The sequence below is a fragment of the Xyrauchen texanus genome, chromosome 15 (genome assembly GCF_025860055.1).
Source record: "Xyrauchen texanus isolate HMW12.3.18 chromosome 15, RBS_HiC_50CHRs, whole genome shotgun sequence".
In the NCBI taxonomy this organism is placed as follows: Eukaryota; Metazoa; Chordata; class Actinopteri; order Cypriniformes; family Catostomidae; genus Xyrauchen; species Xyrauchen texanus.
In genome coordinates, this window is record NC_068290.1 from 5481747 (window position 1) to 5493319 (window position 11573).

At 36.2% G+C, this 11573-nt stretch overlaps 1 protein-coding gene across 1 annotated transcript; it reads right to left on the reverse strand.

Annotated features, from left to right (window-relative positions):
• Nucleotides 1-155: 155 nt before the first annotated feature.
• ica1 (islet cell autoantigen 1) lies at nt 156-11063 on the reverse strand. The gene is made up of 13 exons (XM_052144457.1): nt 10791-11063; nt 10029-10059; nt 9786-9930; nt 7083-7155; nt 6824-6947; nt 6482-6680; nt 5069-5194; nt 4796-4894; nt 4532-4635; nt 4157-4206; nt 3491-3730; nt 3054-3131; nt 156-1161 (listed from the first exon to the last, which is right to left on the reverse strand). Exons 2-13 carry the CDS (start codon nt 10043-10045, stop codon nt 1046-1048), a joined length of 1371 nt encoding a protein of 456 aa, XP_052000417.1. The 5' UTR covers nt 10046-10059; nt 10791-11063; the 3' UTR covers nt 156-1045.
• Between the last annotated feature and the right edge of the window lie 510 nt (nt 11064-11573).

The window sequence follows — 11573 nt, forward strand, 5'->3', positions numbered from 1 at the left end:
TAGAGATTTTGCTTTCTGGGATAAATAAGTTTCCTTCTTACTCTTCATCTACAGTTTCTAGTGAGCCATCGAATTATTTGTGAATGATTTATTACACACAGGAACAGCCACAATGTATTATTAGATTATAATATACTTTTATTTGTCATTTAATTACTAATTGAATTACATTTTCCTTTGTCTTGTAAAGCATTGATGATATTATTTTAGATAATTCAGTGAGGCTGTTTGTTCTCACTGTATATTAGGACTCACATAGTGTGAAACATTTTATATATATATATAATGAAAATGTGGGGTCATGGTGAAAGTCAAGGTCTCTGTAATAGAACCCAATTTTCAGGCACACATATTCATTACTAGGTTAGAATAAATACAGTTAACCAACAAATACTAAATGATAAAAGCTTATGTTACCCAGGCCTGGTGTGACCAAGCTGTTCAACAGCATTTGAATTTGTAATCCCTCACTAGAACAATAGCATGACAATTCACAAACATCAACACCTTCACCAATCAATGGCTGATTTCACATCAGCTAGTTTCCATATGATAAAGATCATTTAAATAAATAAATGCATGGCATTGCCTAAATAACTCTCATATTTAAGGCTTTTGAAATGCAGCATTCGTTTTAAACGGCAAGATAAAATTCATTCAATACCTAAACAAGGTTAAGAAAGAACAAATGCGATGTAAACGAACAATGATTTAAAAAGAAATATGCATGCAATATTACAATTTCCAAAAGCACCATATTAACTATGAACACACTGTAGTGGAATGCTGTTGGGTAGTGGATCAAATATTGTCAGTTTACTTGATTATGTTGTACAAGGAAATAGAAAGAAAGGAAAAACACTCCCAGCTTGGGACTCCAGGCCAGAGTGAATATTATTGGTATACTTTGGCAGCAAATATTTATTCATGAATTAATTAAGGTTAAAGCTGCTTTGGCATATAGAAACCGTATCTGATATCTGCCTAATACAGGCATCTGTAGGTCTCTGGCATGTGTGTGAAAACAGTGATAAAGTCCATCTGATTACGCACTAAGCAGATCACGTTCCTCATCTGTCCGGCCAATCGCATCTGGGTTTGACAGCGGGTCCAGATCGGCAAAAAGGTTGAACCAAGCCAAGAGATCTTTTGAGGTGTTATCTGTAACAGGAAAGTTACAGATAACAGAAAGGTATAAACATACTTTATATCACTCAATGAAAACATAGTTTAAGTATATCTTTTGATGGATGCATTATATACTGTAGAACAAGAGTTTTCAATTTGGGGTCCAATGACCCCCAGAGGGCTGCAAGAGGGTGCTCATGTTCATAAATGTAAAAAATGTAAACTGTATTTACCCAGTTTGACATTATTGCCAGTTCAGTTTATTCTAAATGTTTCTCTCGAGCTTTATACGTTTAACATTACTGGGCAGAAAAAAGATACACTGTCACCGTACAACAAACTAGCTAAATATTTTCCATATAGTCAGGGATGCACCAATATTTTTGGGAGATATGATACCGATTTTGACAAAAACATAAATGTCTATACCGATATTTTGCCACATACTCAACTTATTTTGTCATCGAATCACTGTTTTGCTTAGGAATGTGTTTTCAAAGAGGCACAAAAGTTATTTTATTGTTCTAACAACAAATAATTTCCATTAGACAGATTAGATTGGATCAAATTGAGAGCCACATTCACAGGCTCTGGGTTACTGACCAGAAGGTCAGGGGTTCAAGCCCCAACACCACCAAGACACCACTGTGTGGTCCTTGAGCAAGGCCCTTGAACCTATCTGCTCCAGGGGCGCCGTATCATGGCTGACCCTGCACTCTGACCCCAGCTTAGCTGGGATATGTGAAAAATAAATAATTTCACCATGTATATGCAGAAATGTATGTATAATGTGTGACAATTGATCAATTTATTTATTATTATTATTATTATTTTGCACCCCTAAAGCATTTTTACACTTCAGTTTTTGCCGTTCTAAACAATAGAACTCACATTTGACATTTTATGAATTATTATATTCCACTAGAGTTCGACCGACAGTGGATTTTTTCGCTAAAGATAACTAAGGTGGTGGTAAAGGCCGATGGTTTTTCAAATTGATTTATAGAATGTAAAAAAATAAAAATGGTATTCTTTGTTTATTATGGCGCACAAAGACAAAGAGTCCAAAATGAATAAAATCCCAGATGCAGTTTTTTGTTCATATATATTATATATCAATATTAGCTAGAAAAAAAAAAGGTGCGTAACAGGAGTTTTAAGTACAAACAAGCCCGAAACACACTGTTAACGACTAAATAATGAAAAAAATAAAAAAATAAACAATATGCAAATATAAACAGATTTTTGCTGATAACTGATAGTTCCAAAAAGCAACTATCGGCACCGAATAATCGGTAAAACCGATTTATCATTTATAACGCGAGCTTTCCAAGGGATGTGTCAATATACATGTGCATCAGAAGGATGCTTTTGGAGCATCTCACTTTGGTTGCGTCTCATTATAAACAGTGATGTTAAGTCCCTGTGTCAATTAAAACGTAGTTTGAAACGTATAAAAACATGTTTCGAGGTCCCTACATTCAGAGTTGCGCTCCTTCCAGCTGTTTAAACGCAAGAATGTGTTTTCATCTTGTGCTTTTGCTAATTTCAAGCAAGCATGAGTGTGGTTTGTTGTCTGTACAGCTGCGTGTTGCCTTAACACTATAGTTTCGCTTACTGCCCCCTGCTGAAAACAGATGGTACTTCAAGCTTGAATTGCTCCATTGGTAGGAATATTCCTTATTATTATCTCGGGACATGTTTTTTTTTTGCATGTTATTTTAAAAATAAATAATAGTAATTGTACTAAATTAATGCAGAAAATGTATATGCCTCATAAAAAAGTGAAGGCAAATACATTGTGTATTAACATCATTGATTATTAAATTCTGTTATTGATGCATCAACTTTCCTTTATCAAATCAATGCATTGCAATATATTTATACACCCCTATTTTTTATTTTTGCAGTGTGTTTATAAGTACCTTGGACTACAGGTTTGGAAGAGTTTTGACTTGCTGCAGAGATTTCTGAAATATTCTGCGGGATGGCTGTTGCCCAACCTGGAATACAGATGTTATTATATATTATTTATTCTTTATATGCGTAACAGACAGAAATGTACAGCAGAGCAATGTCATGTCATTAGACCAAATCTAGAAAGTCATGATCTACACTACCAGTCAAAGTCTGGACTATATTTAAATAAAAATGTTATATGCAGGTTTATGCTTAACCCTTATGTGGTGTTCAGGACTGTGGGACCCATTTTCAATGTTTACTCTATGAAAAGTGACTCAATGGATTATTTTTGAACCTGTAATTCATTGGCCTTGTCTCTTGTATATATATATATATATATATATGTCATGCCAACTGATCATTTGCATAACAACTCAGACACTGCTGACTTTCCTCTCACCTGAGACTGAAGACTGCAGATCGTTCATGTTCTGGTCAAACAGTTTGGACGGCAGAAAGAAAGCAGACTCCTCCTCATCTGTCTGAACCTCTGCTCCGATACTGCCGGTCGTCTCATCTTCACCAAACACATCCTGCCATTCCTGTGTGAAACCCCCCTCATCCAGAGAACTGCTGCCCAGAATCTCATTTAAAAGACTCAATCCATCCTTCTGACCACTGGATAAACACTCTTCTTTACCTAAGTGTATACAGGGCAGCAAAAATCAAGAAATCATTGGTCAATCCTTCACTTTTAAACACACTGTTTGAAGATGCAGTAGTTTAGATATTGTGGCATTCTTGTAGATACACTCAAAAAATATTTTTGCCTATTTTCTAAGATTGACACATTTCAATTTCATAACAACATTCAATTGTAACATCAAATTGAATTGTGTAATGTTAAACAAAATTAAATTAATAAAAAAAAAATTTTTAATATTTTTTAAATGTATTTTATTAAAGTTTACTTTGAATTTTATTAAATTGAAATGTGTAAATATTAAAATGTTTTTTGAATGTAAAACACTTTTCAAGAAATTATTTAAAAAAAAAAAAGTTTTACCTGTTTTATTAAATGAAGTCAATTTGAAATTCAATCAAATTGCTTTTATTAAATGTTTACCTGTTTGTGTGGACGTCCTGCTGTGATTTTCTTCTGCAATTGAAATAAGCCTAAAATGAGTAAGAATAAGATAAGTGATTATAGCTTTTAATAATAGTTCACGGAAAAGGAACATTTTTAATAATCCTCATGCAGCTCTTTTCCAGTTCGTAGTCTGTACCATACCATGTCTGCAAAGCTCCAAAAAGGATAGAAAACATAAAAGTAACATCAGCTGCGAGAAGACTCTTTAAAAATCCATCTGTGGTCAGTGATCCGCAGAAAAATAATCATAACAGCATTTGGTTTGGAACAACATGAGGGTGAGTAAATGATGACAGAATATACATTTTTGGGTTAACTATTCCTTTAAGTATCACATTAAACAGCTCATACGTTTCATCTGTATTCTGACTCATTTCCTCGTCTTCTGCTTTTGCCTTCATTTTCTTCTTCACCTGTTTCTTTGGGGCTTGATCTGAGCTCTTGCTCTTTGGATCCTGGAGTAACATTAGGGAAAAGTAAAAAAGACATAAAGCTGAATAATAAAAAAAGTTGCTCAAGAGTGTTTACACCCATTTCTTATAAGCTATGTTCTTAATCACAAACCTCATTTGAAGGCTAAATTTTTCTTTTCAAGTTTCATTAAAAATGTCTCACCCTCAGTGTTGAAATATCCTGCGTCTGGCAACCTTTGAAGCTTTCATCAATGGCAGCCATAGTGTGAGAAGTCTTCTCCCAAAAGTGTAACAATGTGGTCTGTAGTACAGAAAAGATGAGACAGACAAAAGATAATTTGCTACTGTTCACAATCACATTATTCCTTAAATATAGTTACATGCATTAGCATACAGTTGACAAACATAACTGATAAAGCAATTAAAATAAAGCACCATTTACACTTGTCTATAGTAACCTAAAACGACATGATACCTGATAGGTTGTCAGGACGTGCGAGAGGAGATTGCAGCGACTGGCTCCAAGCAGATCAACCTTCTGACACACGTCATTCTTCAGTTTGTCAAAACTCGTCTTGGTTTGACGCACCTGAGTTTGAACCTGAGAAATAGAAAAAGGTATTCAAGTTTTGCCAAAAATGAACAATCCGTTTACAAGCTGTTACTCCCTCTACTGGCAAAACCCTTTAAGTGCGGTAATTTCCTGGCACTTTGACCTGCTTATGGGAATGATGCGGAATCCCTTAGTGGACAGGGTGGGAATCATTTTTTTCTGAAATAGTTTTGCATGCCCTCCTAATACTTTTGCATTCCCTTGCATTAAACTGACCATGGTTTTACTAGAGTAACTATATTTTAAACCATGGTTTTCATTGAGAAGCCAAAGTGATAATACAGGAAAACAAAAACTATTGTAATAAAAATCATAATTCTGTGGTTATTATGGTTTTACTATACAAATACCATAGTTAAACAACTGTATAGTAATTTTGTAGTAACTAAGTAACCATGTTTATTTGGCAGAAACAATGGTTTTAATACAGTATACTGTATCCATAGAGTAACCATGGTTACTACATTTACATTTATGCATTTGGCAGACGCTTTCATCCAAAGCGACTTACAGAGCCCTTATTACAGGGACAATCCCCCCAGAGCAACCTGGAGTTAAGTGCCTTGCTCAAGGACACAATGGTGGTGGCTGTGGGGATCGAACCAGCGACCTTCTGATTACCAGATTACCAGTTATGTGCTTTAGACCACTACACCACCACCACTCCATAGCACTATACACGTACTATAGTACTATACCATGGCACTATAGATTAACCATGGTTTTATGGTACCATAGTATTTGTAATAAAACCATAATAACAACAAAATTATGATTTTTATTACCATAGTTTTCGTTTTCATGTATTATTACAATGGTTTCACTATGAATATCAAGATTAAAATATGGTTACTGTAGTAAAACCATGGTAAATTTATTGCAAAGGATCCCAAAACTTATTGTGAGGGCACAGAAAATATTTCAGAGAAGAAATTACCACCCTGTCCTCTAAGGGTCTCCATACCATAGTACTGACTTAAAATGTCCTTCATTTATTTATTAATATATATATATATATATTATAATTCATGGAAAGTATGTACTGTAAGGGGATGTGAGGATATACATATTTGTATTTGTGCTGGGTTGTATTTGTGTTTTTTGTACAACGGATGGATGTCCAAGACAAAATCTATTCTAATCCATTCTATAACACGAGAAGTGCTGCAATACTGGTTTTCTCACTTGTGACGTCTAAACACTATTGCAATGTGCTTTTATATATTATACTTTTGCTTCTACATTTTTGGAACGCCCTGTCATGTTGACACTGACCTTGCGGAACTTCTCCATCTGTTTGTGTGTATCTGGATCAAGCTCCTGAGAAACATCTTTCATCCAGAGCAGAGCTCCTCTGTACTCTGTCCGTGACTGTTCCATCCGGTTCACCGTCAGCCACGTATCTGAGATCGCTCGGTAACGAAACGTCTCCACCTCCTGGTACAGACGACCCAGGGGACCGCGCAGTGCCAGCCTGCAGAGAGGAAAGTTTATCAGTGTTCAGTCTTCACCTATGAATTCAATTCAAATTCCAACTCATGACCTGAGAGCCAGTTCTCCCAATTGTGCTATAGCTATTGAAGAACAACAAGATCGAGGTAAATGCAAAGAGCTGACCTTTGCTGTGAAGAGAAGCAGAGTGCTTTCCCAGTTGCTTGCATGATTTTTCCAGCTCGACTTTTGTCCTGGGAACCCTGGGAACGCAGGAACCGACCCAGTTCGTTTTCCTCCTGGGACAAAACTGGAAAGAGCAACAGAAATTAGTCATGGACATCCAGTACTCATCAGGTATGCTTTCTTTGGATAATATAATCAAAATTGAAATCAATCTATTTGAATAATTAGGGATAAATGTATGAATTTGAAGGTAACTTACAGCTAATCCTTAATTGATATTGTTCAATCACCTTAAGCAGCTCCATGCACGTTCTTTGTACAGAATGAAACACCTGGGGGAAGAAAAACACCAAAACCAAATGAACAGCATTATTATTTAGAGGATTTGTTTTTGCTCAGAGGTTGCTCTTTCATAGCTCAGGAGATTTTAGTTGTTTTATTTAATTAACTTTTTCTCAGATGTTTCTTCAAAACTACCTTAGGAGAAATACATATTGACACAAGTGAGATTTGTTGACAAAGTAAGAAAGTTTACAGTACATTTCTCAGACTTTGGCAAATGTCATGTAAGATTACATGGGGGGGTTCTCAGGAGAAACATCTGCATCAGCAGAAGTCTCCATTTGATCTCATTGCTTTCAAAGAAAATAACTTAGATGTTAAAGAGATCTCATTTGTGATTTTCTTTTGTGATGTCAGCCCTGATTTTTTCAGCGGCATAAATAGGCGAAGATCTTTAAAATAAATCAGCTTCTCTCCCATAGGCACTACTAGAGCCTATTTAAATTAGTGGTGGTGGCGTAGTGGGCTAAAGCACATAACTGTTAATCAGAAGGTCGCTGGTTCGATCCCCACAGCCACCACCATTGTGTCCTTGAGCAAGGCACTTAACTCCAGGTTGCTCTGGGGGGATTGTACCTGTAATTCATCAGTGTATTACTCCCTGCTAATTCAGAGTCTTGGGACAGAGCTTCAACTTCTCTCAAGAGATTAGAGCCCCTCTAGATTGTATAGGCTTGGTCTTAAAGACACACCCACCTGCTGGCAATGCCAATCAGAAGATGGGGTCACAACCCATGTTTTTTGGTGGTGTGTCAAGATCCAAGAATTTTGGTTGAGTGTTCAGAGTTTTATGTGTGACGTATTGAGCACTCAAATTTACTTTTTCCCCAGACTCTGTTTTATACGTGATGGGGGGGTCATTAATATAGGGGATAAATACATAAAGAATTGGGTTCTAGCCAGTGTTATGATCGGAGTGAATAATGGGGGTTAAAAGTTGATTCTTTGTATATATGTTTTCCTTTTCTGTTTCATTTGTGAGAATCAATAAAAAGTGTTAATTGGGAAAAAAAGTCTGACTACAGTGCGAGCCAATAGCATTGGAGTGCGGGCTGTGAATAAGCATATTATTGGCTTGATCCACTGTTCGAATACGCCCCATTTCCTAATTCGCTTCATGAACAGAGGAGATTATAGCTGCAGGCCCCTAACCAAATCCTAACAATGTGTGGAAGTGACGCCCCCTTTTGGAGTTGGTGATGCCCCCTTTCTGAGTAACCCCGCCCCTTCTGGACCAACCCCGCCCTCTTTTGGAGTTTCTGTCCCCATTTGGAGATCTACGGCCTGCAGCTATACCTACATGAGTAAACAAGCTAAGACCATCTTCTTTTGACTGATAGAAGGAGATGAAGAGGTATGTTGTTTGTTTAGTTCGGTAATCTAGTTTAACAAGGAAAGAAAGGATCTGGATGAATTAAGATCACAATGATATCAGGATGTAAATTAAATCTTGTAATTACTTTTAGACTAATAATGTTGTCATTTGTTGTATACCTTGATGGTCATGCACAGCAGTTCACAAAATGATACGCTTTGTTGTCATTTGCCGGGCATATGCTTATGATGCATAAACACTCTGCTGAAGTCTCTTGGTAGACACTCAGATTTTTAATAAAGTATAATTAGCCTTGTTTCGGTTGTGAACGAGGTGCTTTATTAGTGGTTTAATGACTTACTCAAAACACATAAAACGTTCATTTGTTGTAACCTACTGGCCAGGGCTGGACTGGGAAGAGAAATCGGCCTGGGATTTTACATGGCAACTGGCCCAAAAGGGGTGGGGGTTTGATCCAAAAGTTGATGAGCGGGGGGTGGTCGCTGTCACTGCCCTTTTCTGCATATCAAGACGCCGTTTTGTGGTCCGTTCTGCATAATGCGGCGGCTCATTTTTGCTTATCACGGCCCATACGGCACGTTTCGCAGACGCACCACCAGCCCGCTCGGTTCTCCCACTGGCCAGTCCGCCCATGATCGGCCCCAAAGTGCGTCGGCCTGGTATGCCGCATTGTCAGTCTAGCCTTGCTACTGGCGTAAAAGTGTTGGTTGGTTACTGAATGAATAGTGGAACAATTCTGAACAAATCTTTTTTTATACCTTTATTTTACCCAGGTTATTATTTTGAAATTAAAATATATTTTTCAGGTGATTTTCTCTTTTGAACAAATTTAAAAGAATCGAGTCATGAGTTAATGACATACAGAGAAACATCATCTGGAGTTAATTCGCTCCACTAAAGAACAACCCAGGTAAAAGTGACATTTATTGTAATACTAGTTTAATATAACTTTAATCTACAGAAAATGCTAAATTATTATTTTTTTTCTAAAATAAACCATTTAAAAAATCATAATAAAAAAAATAATAATCATTATTAGACTGGTTCTTTAAACTGTTTTTGTTTATTTTTTAATAAAGTTATAATGGGTTTATTATAGAAAATTACAACATTCTGAATGAATATTAGCTGGCTATCTTGAATGATGTTTAAAAACAGTTTAAAAAACAAAACTAAATGCTATTTATGTAACAGAGTGGAATACATTAAATGTGCACTTCTAATAGATTTATTGGAGGCTGAGCCCCCCCAAGATTGAAATCCTAGAATCGCCCCTGTTCTCACCTCAAGTTTAGCATCCAGATCGGCATCAGAAGCAACAACATGTTCATCCTCCTTCTTCCCCGTGACTTTGATCAAAGTTTGCTTGGTTTTCCAATATTTCTGCTGGAACGTGTTTTCAAGAAATTGATCGAAATGAGAATAACCACTGCAAAGACACAACAAACCATTTATTAAAGCATCTCCTTACATCGTTATTCAACAATAACATTAATGTCTGTGTAATAATGGTTTGTGTATACTCACCGGTTCCCTTTCTCCATGTTTATTTGTTTTTCTGAAACAAAGATTCCCAAATTGTAATACACAATATACTTAAAATAATTTTGAATGTTAAATTACATACAGTGGGGTCCATTTTCAATACTGAGTATAAATAAGAAAGAACTTACTGAACATAGAGTTCTTTATATTTTAAATTGTGACCAATTCTCAATATGTAATTGAGCAGCTGTACAAACACTGATCTTGTGTAAGTGATGACAGCCACTATATATGTACTGTAGCTCAGTGGTTCCCAACTAGTGGGGTCGGGATCAACTAGGGGGCCTAAAGATAGCTTACAATTACTTAAAATATGATAGATTATTATAATTTGTATATATTAATTATAATTCAACTTATTGAAAAAGCTAACAATGTAATAATTAAATTCAACAGCTTGCTTTTAATGAAGAATATACAGTTCTAGACATTTCTGGAATCCCTAGTTTTAAGAAAATATCTTATAATGGATACATCTTATAATATAAATATCTAATAGCCAACATGTATCGGTGGAAAGAGATGCGCTTTGATAATACACCTAATTTATAATATCTGAGCAACGCAAACAATTTCATATCTCTCATTAGTCATCCTGCGTGTAATTCCAACATCCGCATTTAATTCAATGCCTCACCAAAACAAATAAGGGTTTCACTATCCACTATACTGAACATTTGCAATACAGTCAATAAAGGAAATGCTCGATTTGCAATAATACAATCTGAATATTGCGAGACTCACCTGTTAAGATCTGGATGGCATCTGTAGATATTTAAGACATGTTGTAATAAGAAAATTAAACCCTATATCGGTCTCGCTGCGTGTTTTGGGTGCGCGTCCTGGCGCAGGAGGAGTGGTGACGTCATGCGCGCTACCGTTCGAGCGCAGTGCGAACATTGAAGTAATGTGAGATGGAAGAATGTTAATTAGCATGAAATGGGGGTCTCTAATTTATGGTTGTGATCGGTCTAAATAATACTTATGCTAGTTCATCTCTTCACTGCGTGCATTATTCTTCAGACCGCCGCAGGGAGAACGTGGTGTTGTCAGGTGATACCAGTTACTTTTCTCATCGCTGGTGAGAATCGGCCAATCTATGGCGTCATTTTTATATCACCAAACTGGAATTTGAAAAAGCCTCCGAATTCATGATCCTGAAAGAAAAGAAAAAAAAAAGACAGGGTGTAATTTGATGTTATCGAACATTTTTTTTGCTGTTAATCTATCTCTCTCTTGGATAATCGCAAAGTTGAAGGAAACAGCTCAAAAAAGTTATTTTAAACGAATTAATGAATATATACTGTTGGTCACATGTCTTAGCAATCTCTATTATACATAGGCCTATATAGCATTAAAAATATATTGCCTACATTTCTAAGAATGTGCAAAACGTCTTTTCTTTGCTCCTTGGCAATTCACATTGAAGAAATCTGCTGAAAAGTAAATTAAAATTATTCACGTGCACGCAAACATGCCCAGAAAACAATCCCCTGTTGATCCATAACACCTGCCAATGTTAGCAGT

Coding starts and splice junctions, on each gene's coding strand:
- ica1 (XM_052144457.1), bottom strand. Junction 7,156..9,785: donor ATCTGGATGCTAAACTTGAG/GTGAGAACAGGG, acceptor TTCTTCCCCCAG/GTGTTTCATTCTGTACAAAG. Junction 1,162..3,053: donor TTCCAAACCTGTAGTCCAAG/GTACTTATAAAC, acceptor TTCCTGTTACAG/ATAACACCTCAAAAGATCTC.